This window comes from Sapajus apella, unplaced genomic scaffold (assembly GCF_009761245.1).
Source record: "Sapajus apella isolate SASKATOON/1434 unplaced genomic scaffold, GSC_monkey_1.0 scaffold17, whole genome shotgun sequence".
NCBI classification, from domain to species: domain Eukaryota; kingdom Metazoa; phylum Chordata; class Mammalia; order Primates; family Cebidae; genus Sapajus; species Sapajus apella.
In genome coordinates this window covers 31,802,195-31,819,528 of record NW_022436957.1, presented here as the reverse complement: position 1 = coordinate 31,819,528, position 17,334 = coordinate 31,802,195, and the positions used below count along the sequence as shown (strand labels likewise).

Genomic DNA, 17,334 nt, shown 5'->3' with positions numbered 1-17,334 from the left:
GAGGAAAGATGGAAAACAAGCATATACACAAACTAACAATTAGATTAGAGTAGGTATTACTTATTAGAAATCAGTGTTAACTATAAATGCAATGAAAAATAGTCATCTACAATGGTTTCCAGAGACATTAGAATTATGAATTTTTAAAATAAGTGGGCATTTAAAGTTCCACAGCAAAATATTCCATGCGCATAATTGTAAAGAAGGAAAAATAAAATTGTAAAATGTAAAGTACTGAACAGTGACTAATCTCCTGGGTAACCTGGCATATTTTATAAAGCTGATATAGGACTTGGCATCCAGAGAAGTTTCCAATGGTCAAAAATAACAACAACTAGAAAAAAAGGATATGCCAAGGTAACAAACACTATCAACTCAATATTGGCCTAGAAACTTTACTCAGGGCTTAAGACAGAAAACTGAAATGATACATTTGGCATAAACATTTGTCCTGGTCTACTACTCAGATATTATTCAGAGAAGATCAGTGTTTGCTCAACAGAATGCTATATCCTGTCACAGAAGTAAAAATACTATAATTTAAACCACTGGGTTTCAGAATGTTTTAACCACAACTCAAAATAATTTGTTTTATATCACAATATGGTTTGCATACACATATCACAAAAGTTTCACAAAACAATTCCTGCATTTACCACATGTGATATTTTCTGATACTTTCTATTGTCTTTTATTCTATTTTGTTTCCTGAAAAAATAATGCTAGTTTTGACCCACTCAAGTGTTGAGATGTACACATTAGACATTTAGATTCTGGTCTAAAGAGGAACAAAATATTGGAATATAGAACTACTTGAGGTCTTATTACATATATAAGTCTTGAAAACAAAATGAAACAAAATCACACTAAACCTATTATTTTCTTTGTAAACTATAACCTATCTAACAGGATCATGCTCTCGTGCTACAAGAGTGCTAGATCTTAACAGTAGGAAATAAGGATGGTGTCTATGGAGTACTTAAATCACAGCTCCTCCTTGGCATTCTTGCAACATCCATGGCAAATACTACTAACTGACCACTTCACTCTTATTCAGTAGGTCTGAACACATCCTCAAAATCCTTCTAAGAGCAGCCTTCCAGAAAGCAATCATTGAATGCTTAGAGCTACCAGTACTGCAATCTCTTGAAAATCTCTGGAATCTAATTATTTAGACTCTTGAAAATAGCAAGACTCAATAGAAATAAATATTTCACTATAGTCAAAAGCTTTAAGTATCTAATTAACTTTACTATATTTCTAGTATGACAGAAACTATCTCAAATGTAACTATAATATTACAAAAATGATTTCAAACGTTCATTATAATTTGGAAATTATTTTCTTCTAGGTTTAAACAGAAAAAAATATTAAATGATACATTTAATATAATGAGTAATTTGTATTTTAAATATTCACTTGCCAAAATATTTTCAAAAAATTTAGGCAAGATTGCTTTTCTAAATATCAATATTTCTTGAGGTTGTAAAATTAGATTTTTTAAGTATTTGATATGTTCAGTAAGTTAAAGAGAAGAAACTTTTGTGATCTGTCATTTTATAAGATAATCAAAATTCATGTTTATTCTTGAAACAACTCTCTTAGGTTATCTACATGATTAGAGAAATGCATAACCATTTTGAGAAAATAACATACAAAATAAAGCATAAAATTATATTTAAAATAAGATTAATTGTTTTGACTAAGTTATCCTGCTACCTCCCATTCCATTTTATTTTATAAAGAACTCTTACTAAATGAGAAGTACACAGTCCATTGAATTTCTGTGAATACTCTATCTATAAAAACATTTGAAATACTTGGTTGGTATCTGTTTTGCAAATGGCATATCCCTCCACTTTGATAAGTAGGCTTTTAAAGTTAATTTGTGTTTAGAATTAAACATAAATCAGTTTTGACTGATTTTGTTTGAAATCCAAGTAAAACAGTAATGACTGAACATTACATGATGACTTCTAAAACTTTCTTTCATCTTCACATGGGTTCTTTAAGGTTTAACAATAAAAAGCATTCTTTCATACAGTATATAATCTTTTTTCTTGCTTATACTTTGGAATAGTGTAGCAAAAATCATGGCTGTTTAAAGAAATTGCTTCCATTTCTCAGATTCCTTTGCAAGAGTACTAAATTATGCATATTTAATCCCCAAAAATACAAGTAAAAATTTTAAAACAGAAAAGACATTCACAAGATGCTGAAATTTAAAATAATTTTAAAAATTTAACCACTCATGTAGAAGTGGAATATGGTTTTCAAATATATAAAAATAGTTGCAGAAACTGGACCCCTTCCTGACATCTTACACTAAAATTAACTCCAGATGGATTAAAGACTTAAACATAAGACCTAACACCATAAAAATCCTAGAAGGAAACCTAGGCAAAACCATTCAGGACACAGGCATATGCAAGGATTTCATGATTAAAACACCAAAAGCATTGGCAACAAAAGTCAAAATAGACAACTGGGATCTAATTAAACTCCAGAGCTTCTGTGCAGCAAAAGAAACAATCATTAGAGTGAACCAGCAACCAATAGAATGGGAAAAAAATTTTGCAATCTACCCATCTGACAAAGGGCTAATATCCAGAATCTATAAAGAACTAAAACAGATTTACAAGAAAAAAATAAACCCATTCAAAAGTGGGTGAAAGACATGAACAGAAACTTTTCAAAAGGAGACATATATGAGGCCAACAAACATATGAAAAAATGCTCATCATCACTGGTCATTAGAGAAATGCAAATCAAAACCACATTGAGATACCATCTCATGCCAGTTAGAATGACGATCATTAAAAAATCAGGAGACAACAGATGCTGGAGAGGATGTGGAGAAATAGGAACATTTTTACACTGTTGGTGGGAGTGTAAATTAGTTCAACCATTGTGGAAGACAGTATGGCGATTTCTCAAGGACCTAGAAACAGAAATTCCATTTGACCCAGAAATCCCATTACTGGGTATTTATCCAAAGGATTACAAATCGTTCTACTATAAGGACATGTGCACACGAATGTTCATTGCAGCACTGTTTACAATAGCAAAGACCTGGAACCAACCCAAATGCCCATCAACAATAGACTGGATAGGAAAGATGTGGCACATATACACCATGGAACATTATGCAGCCATCAAAAACGATGAGTTTGTGTCCTTTGTAGGGACATGGATGAACCTGGAAACCATCATTCTCAGCAAACTGACACAAGAACAGAAAACCAAACACCACATGTTCTCACTCATAGGCAAGTGTTGAACAATGAGAACACATGGACACAGGGAAGGGAGTATCACATACTGGCATCTGTTGGGGTGGATTGGGGAGGGAAAGTGGCGGTAGGGAGGTTGGGGAGGGATAACATGGGGAGAAATGCCAGATATAGGTGACAGGGGGATGGAGGCAACAAATCACATTGCCATGTATGTACCTATGCAACAATCCTGCATGTTCTTCATATGTACCCCAGAACCTAAAGTGCAATAATATATATATATATATATATATATATATATATATATAAAACTTTAAAACTTATAGGAAATCAGTACAAACTGAATTAGGATTACATTATACTATACATGGGGAGGGGCAAATGCTTTATGAAAAATGAACAAGGGCCATTATTCAAAAGTATATTACTTATGAAAATAATATATTCCTGAAAGGATATATGCAAATTTCAATTTCATAAATGAAAACATATTTGAAATTTCTCAGAGACAAGCAGTGGTTTTTCATTTTTGTTTTGTTTTGGTTTTTGCTTTTTGCTCAATCTTCTTACATATGCACATTAAGAACTCTGATGGTGCGTGTTTCTCAGCCTATGTGACAGTCTTCACTGTTTAAGTTGGAAAGCTATAAAAATCTCAATTTCTATCATTTTCTTGAAGGACTAATAGCTCTTGCAGAAAAATGACACTATACACCATTTAATGCGATGATGAAACAATTGGTCATCTATCATTTATTTTAAAATTGTATTTATTTCTGTTTGTTTTGCATGTTTTGTCATGTCTATTCCTATTTTAAGCACATAGTTAATAAGAAAGCCAATTTCCCATTTTCTGAGGTGCTACATCATACACTGTTTTTTCAAAGCCTATTTAATTTTTTTCTCTATGTCCTGATAAAGGGATACATTTTAATGTATATTTAAAAATAACCTTTAAGAAAGATTTTATACTGCAGTGATAACCAGTTCACAGAAGTAAGACACTTTCATTGAGTGAAATAATCCTGCTGTCATATTAAATAATTTTCCACTTAGGAGATAATACTTTTGCAAACTATGCTTGAGCACATTTCAAAATTTTAATCATTCATCATCTATGCCTAAATGGAGATTTACCCAGTAATCAGGTGGGCAAGTAATCAATTTGTAAACTTAATGTATTTTAAATCTTTTCTTTTTAAACTTTCTATTTATTGGAGCCAAAGTTCGAGATTCTAAGTAATCAATTCTATAATCTATCCACATATTTAAAAATAAAAATAACTTTTATTATCAATTTAAATATTTGAATATTAACAATGAGGAAGTTAAATTTAATTAAAACATTATTAATAGCAATATTGTCCACATACTTTATGTAAAACAAGACTCTTAATATTTAACTTTATTAAATAATTTTGGACACAATTTTAGTAACATTTTAGTAATTCACATCAGACAAATCTATTCCAAGTATTAATGGAAACCCCAAATGTATGCCAGTTGCTTCACGTATGTTTCCAAGTGAAAGGTCTGCTGTAGAAACCAGGAAGAAACAATGCTGAAAGAGTCTAGTAGCATAATCCTGTTTTTATCATCTATTTGTGAACAAGCATGTAGGCTAAAGTTAAGTTTGCTCTAGTAACTCTTGAAACAGACAGATAGTATGCTAATACATGCAGTCACTATAAGATAACACATAATTAAAGATGTTTTCCAAAAGCATTTAAAGTCCACAGTACTAGATTTTAAAATAAAATTGCTATGATTAATTTACCTTAATACTGTCATCTGATATGGATGGTTTTAGGGATAGTAAATAATTTACTGTACAACAAAAGGTCTAACTGCTTACAAAATGACAGTCTATGAACATGTAATGGGCACTTACCAAAGCTCTACATGCCATTTCCATAATGGCTATGGGTGGTCCAGGAGTGCCATGGATCTCAAGATTATAGCAGATTCTTAAATTGCTAAATTTATCATCTGAAAAACAGAACAAAATACCATTTGTTAATATAGACTTCAGAATTCCATACTTAACATACAAATTTAAGAATCATGAACAGACATCATTTTCGACCCTTTTTTTAAAATGGATTTTTTGTCAAGACAGCTGAAGAAAGGGTGAGAAGCTGTTTTTATCACGGTTAGTGAGGAATGAGAGAAGTTCCATCCTTGCATGGCCAAGAGAGTATCCTATACAAGCTCCTGGTCCTATACCTTTGCCAGTAACTCATTAAGTTCTTCCCTAAAATGAATTTCAGAATGTTTTAAGTTAATGATTAATGTTTCAAAAAGAAATAATACTTTTTCTTATTGACAAACTATTCATGTATTTATACATAGAAATATCTAAATAAGTCATTACAATTCACAATGTAACATTTCCAGGACCATAAGGATCTATTAAAAGGAGAAAGTCAGAAAAATGAGATTGCATGTTTCTGAATATGTGGAAAAGGATCCTAAGAATTTAGCCCAAGGAAAGTCTGAAAGGAGCATAGATTAGGTCGTGAGATAATTATTTTTTTATCTTGCTTTCCTGATATTTTAAAAAGCAGGGAATTCTGCCCCTGATGATATCCAAAACCATACTCCCTCACCCTAAAACTGGAACCCCTATCAACCACAAAGGCCCTTCATAAAAAGGTGTTTTATGTCCACCAAATTCAGGGGGTTTTTGTTTGTTTGTTTTTTCCTCTCTGTTCAGCTTCCCAATTTGATATTCTTTTGTTTTCCAGTGTTGAACTAGGTCATGGTTTAAGATTGTCCTCCAATTTCAGTAAATTGTATACATATTCATATTGTCATATTTAAAAGATTTCAAGAATTGTTATGCTAGATTAACTTATTTAGATAAATCGCTAACTTCTTTGGGCCTCAGCTTCCTCATCTATGAGATAAGGAGCCCAAACTAGTGGCAGTCTCAGTGTTTTTCTCTACAAAAAATGTTTTTCATGAGTATATGTTTTGCATTGCATTGTACTGTATTGTATGACACTGTATGATATTGAATAGCATAGTATTGTGTTGTATTGTAGGTCACTGTATGGCATTTCACAGCTTTGTATTGGATTGTATTGCATGACATTGTATTTTACTGTACTGCACTGTTCTGTACCATATTGTATCGTACTACTTTGCATCCTGTTTCAACATTTTGTTACCTAACACTTTAGGTATCAAAAATACTTACAAAATTGGTGGATCTGAGAACAATTCATATATTTAAAGTAAACAGCTAGTAAGAAGGCGAAAGAGAAAAAATAGTTACGATGAGTAAGACCCAGTTGAGTTTTTACTCCAAATAACTATGAGGAGTTCTTGAGGGCAAATTTATTTCCACATTTTGAACTGACTCCTGTACTTGTTTATTTTTCAGACATCGGCTCATTCCCTTAAAAGCAGAAATGTGCCGAAAATAAGGTTACCAAATTTATACTATGTGAGATTATTAAGGAAGCCACTGCTCACATTTGCTCCTTCAATTTTATAAAAGCACTTTAGGTGCTTTTATGACACTTAAATGTGACTTCTCCCAAAATAAATCAAAGTTCTAAAAACGAAAAGTGTTTTCCCTTCTAGGTAGCTTATACATATTTTATCTTGGTCTTTCCAGTGTTTTAACCCACACTGAACTCACAGAGAAGATAATTCTGGAAACGGTAGCTATGACTGAGGAGATTGCTTTATGACTATGGGTTAGTGCAAAGATCAGTGGAATGACTGAGGGTTATAAGACCAGGGTTCAATCCCAATGTGACCACCATTAGCTTGTGATTTTTGGCAAAGAATCTCAAGAGTCTGCCAATTTGTAGAATGGAGACTTCATTAGTCACAGCTTTCCGGAGGGATGGAACTACCAGGATGTGTAGAGAAGAGAGAGAAAGAGATTTTAAGGAATTGGCTCACGTGACTGTGGAGTCTTGGTAAATCCAAAATCTGAAGGATATTGGGGTGGGTCAGATTTTATTTTACTAAGTTTTTCAACTAATTAGATGAAGCTCAACCACATTATGGAGGGTAATCTGCTTTATTCACAGTCCATTGATTCAAATGTTAATCCCATCCAAAAAACACCTTCTCAGAAACGTTAAAAATGAAGTTGATCAAATATCTGGGCCCTGTGGCCCAGCTAAGTTGACATGCGAAATTAACCATAACAGGGATAGTAACACCTTTCATTTATAATTACTGTGACTATCACACGTGGCAGTGTTGTGATGTAACTGATTTAGTTCCTACAGTGCTAAACATGTACAAAGAGTATGAATTTATTGATTAGAATGGGATTGGTGAATGATTTATTGATGAAAATAACAACAAAATAATAATGATTATTTGTTTTTTAACTCTGAACCTTAAACAAATTAAAATATTTTTCTAATTATAAAATCAACAGCATTCACTATAGTGATTTTTGAAATTCCTAAATAGCATGAAGATGAAAGTTCTTCATAATTTCATGACCAAATGACAGCTACTTAATATATTTGTAGAACATTCCAGGCTTAAAATATCAAGAAAGACACAGATATATAGACATATATACATAAATATACTGGAGTATATACAATATACATAACTGATACATTCATATATACATATAAATATACAGATTTATATTATTCAGAAAATATACACTATTAAAATTTTAGTTTCAAGTATTCAATAGAAACATCCTTAAATATCATATTTTTGTATATCTTTGATTATTTTAACAAATTCCTTAGACTGAATCATTGGATTGAAAGAGATAAAAAATTCTTAAAAGTTTAAACGTACTCTAAATGTTCTCTTCAAAAAGTTTTTATCAGTTTAAATTTCTGTTGTAATGCATGAGATTGCCTCTTTTTATCTGATTCTCATTATAAGTGAGTGTTACCGTTATTTTTCATATTTCCCTATTCAGAAGGTTAAAACATTCTGATTGAGGTGTTTTCATTTCTTTGATGAGAGGAAGGCTAAAAGATTTCACTAACTGAAAATAAATATACTGCAGAGCAGTCCTTAAAAATGGATCCATGTTATTAATTCTGTCAGAGAGTAAGGATATGAAAGGGCCTGTTTGAAGAATTAGGGATACCTTTAATATTGTCAGATATACTTCTCCTAGCTTTTAATCTATCTTTCAACCTGCTATAATATGTAGGTTAGTATGTTTATTAGCTATCGGTGTTTTTTAGCCTTTTAACATAAAATGATACTATTCTGATTTTTTTCAAAGTCTTCTGAACACTTTAACCCTCATGAAGGTCTTCCTTCATGGTTCTTCTGCCCTAGATATTAGTGAGGATTTAAATTTTAGCATAACACATCTACAGCAATTATCTATTCCTTTGCCTCACCTGCATGATTTCATTCAAAGAGACCCTAAACCGTTATGACTCATGTTAACATTGTTTTTCTCCTACTCTCAGCTACATAGATTCAATTGGCAACTGGATATTGGTATGTAAATGTCTTGATGTCACATCAACATCAGGAAGTACAAAACTTTGCTAAGTGTTAAAATATCCCAAAATTTTCTTTTCTTCTGAATTTCTGTCTTACTTTTTTCTATTGACCAAAATACAAACAAACTCTATTATTATTTTATGGAATCAATATCCTTTCTCTTTACCTTCTAAAAGGACAGCCATCTCAATGCTAGTCTCTAAAATATTTCTCATCTTTAGTGGTATTTCTGTATCCCCATCACCACCATAAAAGACCTGGTTGTCTTCACTTCAAACTCAGTTTGCTGTTGCAGTAGTCGAACTGGCCCAACTTCTCTTCTCTTTCCAATTCATTTTGAATATTACCTAAATACCACTCTTTAATCCATGGATTCAGTGATGCTTAATTTCATGTGTCAACTTTGCTGGGCTATAGTGCCCTGCTGTATGAACAAACACCAGTCTAGATGTTCTTATGAAGCTATTTTAGAAATGTGATTGACATTTATATTAGTATAATTTGAGTAAAGCAGATTATCCTCTACAGAGTAGGCCTCCTCCAATGAGCTGAAGGGCTTAGGTGCAACCACTGATGGTCCCCCAAAGACAGCAATTATTCCTCAAGACTGCAACATAGAAATGCTGCCTGAGTTTCCAGCCTGCCGGTCCTATCCTGGGAATTTGGACTCAAGGCTGCAACATTGACATTGAATTTTTAGTCTGCTGGCTTGCCTTACAGATTTCTGATTTACCAGCTCCCGCAATGGTGTCAATTCCTTAAAATCTTTCTCTCAATACACACAGACACATAGACACACACACGCACACACACACACACACACACACACACACACCCTATCATTTCTGTTTCTGTGAAGAATGCTATCTAATACAACTTTATTCAATTAAACATTTATTCTTTTGTATAAGATTTAAAATGTCTCCCCAAGTTTGCCCCCGTTGAACCATGTTTCTTTACTAAGGCCTTATGTTCCTGCTACTCATCCATAAAAGAAAAACTCATTCACCCATTTCCAGGAAACCTGCCCCAAGTATTCCAACTCCTTGTCACCTTATTTTCCTTGGAACTTGTACAAAAAGACATGATGTTTAACAACATTCAAATAAAGCTTTACAATACAGGGGAAAAAACAACAGTGTTTAGTTTCTTTGGCATAAGAGGAAGATTGCTAGTATCTCATATTAAAGTAAGCAACACATATTACATTCTTAAAATAATATGCTCATTGACATTAGAAATTTTCTGTATGCTTTTGTCTAATGACAGAAAAATATGTAAAGTTTTTCAATTATGAAAGAGTGGGCACCCTTCTAGCTGGAGTATTTTGACTATTGACATTAATAGCAGTGGAACTCCAGAATGTATGCTACATATAGTTAATACTGAAATAATAAACTTCTGACAGGCATATACAACACAAATTTGGATATACATTATGCATGTAAACTATTTCATTCAAAAGTGAATGATGATTTGGATTTATCCAAATTGATAATGAAACTCTGTTGTAATAAATTTACCTGACTCTCCAGAATCAAAAGTGCTAGATTGTTCTGTTATTGACTCAAGAAAGGAGGTTGCTTGATCTTTATCAGTGTCTTCCTCGCAATCACCAGATTTTCCTCTTAAAAAAGAAAATGTAATTGTACCTACAACACATAAATACAAGATGCCGGATTCATTAGGAATTAGTTTTATAAAACAAAAGGTAAGCTTCAGATATTAAAGTTACTCTAGCTTAAAACATATAAACATAAAGCAAAAATTAATTCTAGATATCAGTATTAGAATTAAACCTGATACATATACAGAACATTTTAAGGAAAAGCTCAAGGAAAGGATTTAAGGAAATGTCTTCAAAATCTCCATTAAAATGGTAATTTTTCAACAGCTTTTCTGAGATAATTTTTAAAAGTGGAAAACAATATAAATACATCAACTTTGAGAATACTTATTGGCCTTGGATAACTGTTCTTATTTTCTTCGTAAGTCATTTTAATGCTCTATTTATTACCCCATTAAAATAATATTTATTTTATTTTACACAAGCATGAACTTTCTTGAAAACATTTAATATATAAAATGTTAATCATTTCATTACAAAAGTTATTAGTGAGGCCAGGCATGGTAGCTGATGCCTGTAATCTCAGCACTTTGGGAGGCTGAGGCAGGCGGATTACTTGAGGTCGGGAATTCGAGACCAGCCCAGCCAACATGGTGAAACCCCGTCTCTACTAAAAATACAAAAATTAGCTAGGCGTGGTGGTGTACATCTGTAATCCCAGCTACTCGGGAGGCTGAGGCAGGAGAATCACCTGAACCTGGCTGGCAGAGGTTGCAGTGAGCTGAGATCACACCATTGCACTCCAGCCTGGGTGACAGGGCAAGACTCTGTCTCAAAAACAAAACAAAACAACACTTACTAGTGTCAAAAACAGTCATTCTCTGTCTGGAATTTCTGTTATACTAAAATTGACCTATACAAGTTGGTATTAATTTTTAAATTAAAATTTATATTCTTACGGAAGTGATTCAGAAATTAGTCCTGATCTCTAAATACCAGCTTGACATAACGAAAATTTTGCACATAAAACTATGTTTCTAGCCATGCATCATAATCAAATAGCTTACAGCAATGCCTACAACTACTGTGTAGTTGAAATACGGTAGTATCCATACTTAATTAACTGCACAGACAAGTAGACTCATTAATTGTAAAGACAAGTAGAACTTAAACATCAATATTTTCTTAGTTTTCACTTGAGAGTAGTGAACTCTTCCTGATTTTTTTTTAATAAATTCTATTTTTTTTGGAGTGTGGTCTCCTTAGAGAGAGAGCTTGAAGTAAAATCATCTTGAAATAAGATATACTAATGTGTGCATGTTAAACCCACTTGAAATGAAACGCATATGTAAAACAATTAGCCAAAAGCACAGAGCCAATACTCAACAAATGACATCTTTATTTAATGTTCTTATTATTCCTGGTTGGAGATGGTCCCAAAGAGTAAGATACTATTGGTCATACTACTCTTGAAGAGGACAGATATCTAAAAGAAAAAAATGGCTAATTTGGAAAACAAATAATATTTTAACTTGTTTTTGGGAGGAAGTGAGAAATACAGGTGTTTCATGTGTTGATGAGCAATACAGATGTTTCATGTGTTTCATATTTTCACAGGCAGTTAGATAGGTGATCAAAAGTCCTGAAAGTTGTCACTTTAGATGTATCCTATCCAATATGATAGCCATTAGTCACATGTGACTACTGAGCAATTAAAATATTGGTAATCCTAATTAAGATGTGCTGTGTGAAAGATACACTATATTCCACAGACTGTGTAAAACAGAATGCAAAATGTACTACTAATAATTTTATATTAATTATGTTTTAAAATTATACATTTGGATATACAGAACTATTTTTAAATTCATTTCATGTTTCTTTTTTCATATGATTTCATATTAAACATGCTTTGAAATTACACATTTGGATATACAAAAATATTTGTAAATTCATTTCATGTTTCTTTTTCCATATTTTATATTAACTTTGTTTTGAAATTATACATTTGGATATACAAAAATGTTTGTAAATTCATTTCTTTTTTATATGATTACAATATTTAAAATTACATAAATGGTTATGTTTTATTTGTATTGTATAGTGTTGTTATAGACAAACCATTTTTAGCACCTGCATGTTGTACCCACACAAATATTTTTATTATAGTTAATCCACTGGCCTGTAACAATCTCAGTAATTCATTGTGTGAAGATATTTAAACATACATTCCCAAGCTGACTCTCTTTCGATATTGAAACCTCAGTTTTCAACTCAACAGTGATTCATGAAATTATTTTACAATAGAATAGAATAGAGATAGGGCTGTCCAATCAAACTTTCTGCAATGATGATGATTTTCTATATTTGTGTTATCCAATATGGGAGTCACTAGCTTCATATAGCGAATGTAATATTATTTGGTTTCAATTAATAGAAATCAAAATAGTCACTTGTTTCTAGTATATTGGACAGCATAGACATTAAACTGAAAACACATTCTATATAGTGAAGAAAGTATTCTTTCATACAATTTTTGTTTCAGTTCTATTTCTAGCTGTGCATATAATAGAGAATATGTATATGTTTGTGTTTCTTGAGTCACAATGTAAAATCAGTATTTTTTTTATTCTAGATCTTAAAGAAAAATCTTTGAAATCCACTTCTTTTAAAAATGCATTGTCCTCAGGTACATATATTTCCTCACTGTCCAATGCAGTGATAGCAAGCCACAGCAACAAGCCATAAATTCCTCCAGGCACAGATCATGCCTTTTATGGGCTGTGAATACTTGTAAGACATAACATTTACTCATCATCAATAGAACATTTGCTGGGTTTTTTTTTTTTCCACTTTAAAAGACAGAGGACAGAGACTTGACAAGACAATGTGACATCCTATATTCACTATCAGCTTCATTTTTCCATTACTGGATCATTTTTATGTTTACATGGAATATAACTGCTGTGTCTATTTTTTAATTGTACTTTAGGTTCTGGGGTACGTGTGCAGATCAGGCAGGATTGTTGCATAGGTATACACATGGCAATGTGGTTTGCTGCCTCCATCCCCCCATCACCTACATCTGGCATTTCTCCCAATATTATCCCTCCCTAACCTCCCCACCCCCTACCCTGTTATCCATCCCTGGCGCCACCCAACAGACCCCAGTGTGTGATGCTCCTCTCCCTGTGTCCATGTGTTCTCATCGTTCAACACCCGCCTATGAGTGAGAATATGCAGTGTTTGATTTTCTGTTCTTGTGTCAGTTTGCTGAGAATGATGGTTTCCAGATTCATCCATGTCCCTACAAAGGACATGAACTCCTCACCGTTTGTTATGGCTACATAGTATTCCATGCTGAATATGTGCCACATTTTCCTTGTCCAGTCTATTGTCGACGGGCATTTGGGTTGATTCCAGGTCTTTGCTATTGTAAACAGTGCCGTAATGAACATATGTGTGTGTGTGTGTCTTTATAATGGAATGATTTATAATCCTTTGGGTATATACCCAGTAATGGGATTGCTGGGTCAAATGGAATTTCTATTTCTAAGTCCTTGAGGAAGCGCCACATTGTTTTCCACAATGGTTGAACTAGTTTACACTCCCACCAGCAATGTAAAAGTGTTCCTATTTCTCCACATCCTCTCCAGCATCTGTTGTCTCCAGATTTTTAATGATTGTCATTCTAACTGGTATGAGGTGGTATCTCAATGTGGTTTTGATTTGCATTTCTCTAATAATCAGTGATGATGGACATTTTTTCATATGTTTGTTGGCCTCATATATGTCTTCATTTGAAAAGTGTCTGTTCATATCCTTCTCCCAGTTTTGGATGAGTTTTTTTTTTTTTTTCCTTGTAAATCTGTTTTAGTTCTTTGTAGATTCTGGATATTAGCCCTTTGTCAGATGGGTAGATGGCAAAAATGTTTTCCCATTATGTTGGTTTCTGGTCCACTCTAATGATTGTTTCTTTTGCTGTACAGAAGCTCTGGAGTTTAATTAGGTCCCATTATTAAACTAAATGTGAGTAATTTACTGTATATATCCATGATTTTAAATAATTTCTCTACAGTAGCAAAACAAATTAAATCAGATTAAGAATATACTATAAGAGACTGTATCCAAAGAAGCCACAGAAGGGTTCTCACTACAGTCCTCTTGTTGTCCCACAGTCGTGGAACTCTGGGAAGTATTCTTTCTCTGTATTGCTGTCTATAGATGATTTCTCCTCCCAACTCCCTCAACATTCTAGACTTCTTTGAAAAGCATGACATTAGATTATGCTGCCTGCTATCATCCTTGGGTAGTCATGTACTGGATTCAAGATCACCATCCTATATTTAATTTAATGATTTTACACATGGTGTATTATTGTTTCTTCTCAATTACTTCTGGACATTAATCTGGTTGTTCAAGTTTCACATAAATCTGAAAAACGATTCTTTCTAATGGGTGTGTAGATATGTATTTGTATATTTATTTTTATGTTTATGTACACACACACACACACATACTAATATTATTCTAGGCTTAGTTCTAAAATCTGGATGGAATGTGCAACATAAATTAATAAAATGACTCAAAACATACCTGACACTGACCTAAGAAAATCTGTAAATAACACAAGATTGTCATACTGCTTAAATTTTTAGGAAGCATTAAAGGTAGAGAGAAAAAGTTGTAGTTTAATATTTAAAGCTAAAATAACACATACTAAAATTTACTAAAAAGTTAAGAATATAGATTCAAATTACCTATACTTCCCTCCAAAAATAAAAAACAAATTCTTTCATATTGGCAATTCTTAACACCTTTGGTAACATTCATATTAGATAAAAATGTTGAGTGTGTACCTATGCAACAATCCTGCATGATCTGCACATGTACCCCAGAACCTAAAGTACAATATTAAAAAAATGTTGAGTGACAGCCTTGATCTCAACCACTGGCAGTGAGAGTAAAAACGGGTTTTTGGAGAGTTATTTTGCAACATCCACAAACTTGAAAGTGCATATCCCCTTTCACATATCACTTTTGTTTTTTAGCCTTTAAGTAACTTGTATATTAAATGTTATCCCCACAGGTAAACTAGCACAGTCAGTGAAAAGTTATATACAAAGATGCTGTTGAAATATTATTCATAAATGCAGAACAACAGAGATTTGATTTCCATCTTGGCATGCATGACTAGTGACATGAATTAAGATATATATATGTTTTTACGCTATGAATTTTATCAAAATAATGATTATAAGAGATTATGAATTGTACACCAAAAACATTGGATAACTTTAGATTAAATAGAAAACGTCTTAGAAACACACAATCTGCTAAAACTGTGTCTTGAAGAAATAGAAGATCTGTGCAGATACAAAACTGTGAGGATATTGAATCAGTAATAAAAAAACCTTCTAAAAAAGTAAAGCCCAGGACCAGATGTTTTCACTGTTGAATTCTACCAAACATTTAAAGAGGGATTAACATCAGTCTTTCTCAAACAACTCCAAAACTTTGAAGAGGAGAAAACGCTTACTAACTCATTCTAGAAGGCTAGCATTGCCCTGATACCAAAACCAGACAAAGGCACTAGAAGAAAAGAAAACTAGAAAACTAAAGTCCAGTACCTCTTATGAACATTCATGCAGAAATCCTCAACAAAACACTGGCATACTGAATTCAGCAATGTATTAAAAGGATTATACACTATGATCAAATGAAATTCCTTTCTAGAATAAATGAATGAATGGTCATTCAACATACAAAAATAAATCAATTTAATATACCACAGTAATAGAATGTAGGAAAACAAGCGCGCGCGCGTGCGCGCGCACACGCGCGCGCACCCACACACACGGATCTCACTTCAGACATAGAAAACTTTTGACAAAATTCAGGCCAGATGTGGTGGTTCATGCCTATAGTCCCAGCATTTTGGGAGGACAAAGTGGGCGGATAGTTTAAACCCAGGAGTTTAAGACCAGTCTGAGCAACATGGTGAAATTCCGTTCCTATAAAAAGTAAAAAAACTATCCTTGTGTGGTGCCACCTATAGTCCCAGCTACTTATGAGAATCACTTGAGCCTGGGAGGTGGCGGTTGCAGTGAGTCACGATGATGCCACTGCAATCCAGCCTGAGAACAGTGAGCCCCTGTGGAAGGAAGGAAGGGAGGGAAGGAAGGAAGGAAGGCAGGGAGGGAGGGAGGGAGAGAACAAACAGGGAAGGAAGGAAGGAAGCACTTGACAGAATTCAATACCCTTTTATGATAAAAAGCATTCAATAAACTAGGAATAGAAGGAAACATCCAAAACACAATAATGGCCATGTACAGTAAACTCACACATAACATCATATGCAAGGAGTAAGACAGAAAGCTCTTCCTATAAGGTCAGAAACAGGACAAGGATGCCTGTTTTTTTTCCACCTCTATCCAATATAGTACTGGGTGTTCCAGGCAAAGGAGTTATGAAAGAAAAGTAATAGAGACAGCCAAATTAGAAAGAAAAAAATATTTTTTTCTTTTTATATGACATGCTATATACAGAAAACCTTAAGGATTCAACATAAAAATTTGTTAGAGCATTCAGCAAATGTTCATGAACAAAATTAACATGCAAAATCAGTCACATTTTTATATACTAGCAATGAACAATTTGAGTAGGAAATTAAGAAAACAATTCAGTCAGATAGAGCCAATATTTGGATAAACCTACATATGTCACACAATATGCTTGGCTTAAATAATAAGGAAATCTAATCAGTATTTCAAATACTATCAAGTATAGATGTCCCTTAATTTGCAATGAGGCTTATGTCCCTGTAAACTGATCGTAAGTTGAAAATATCTTAACAATGCACTTCTAACTTATCATGGGTTTATACAGCCAAAACCCCATCATAAGTCAAGGATTGTCCTAAATGTGTATTGCTTTTGCACCATCATAAAGTTGAAAAATCATAAGTAGAAACATTATAACTCCAGGACCATCTGTACTCTCACAAATTAAAAGTACATATTTTCCATTCTCACTCATTTCAGTCCATTATAGATTCAGCGTATTTTT

General features: G+C 33.0%; 1 protein-coding gene across 1 annotated transcript in view; it reads right to left on the bottom strand.

The window, feature by feature from the left end:
• CFAP47 (cilia and flagella associated protein 47) overlaps positions 1-17,334 on the bottom strand; it is a 443,615-nt gene that overhangs the window by 88,599 nt on the left and 337,682 nt on the right. Inside the window, exons 50-51 of the mRNA XM_032286197.1 lie at positions 10,223-10,351; positions 5,128-5,225 (exon numbers count right to left, since the gene is read on the bottom strand). Of these exons, the coding sequence (XP_032142088.1) occupies positions 5,128-5,225; positions 10,223-10,351 (227 nt within the window). The remainder of the gene's footprint in view (positions 1-5,127; positions 5,226-10,222; positions 10,352-17,334) is intronic.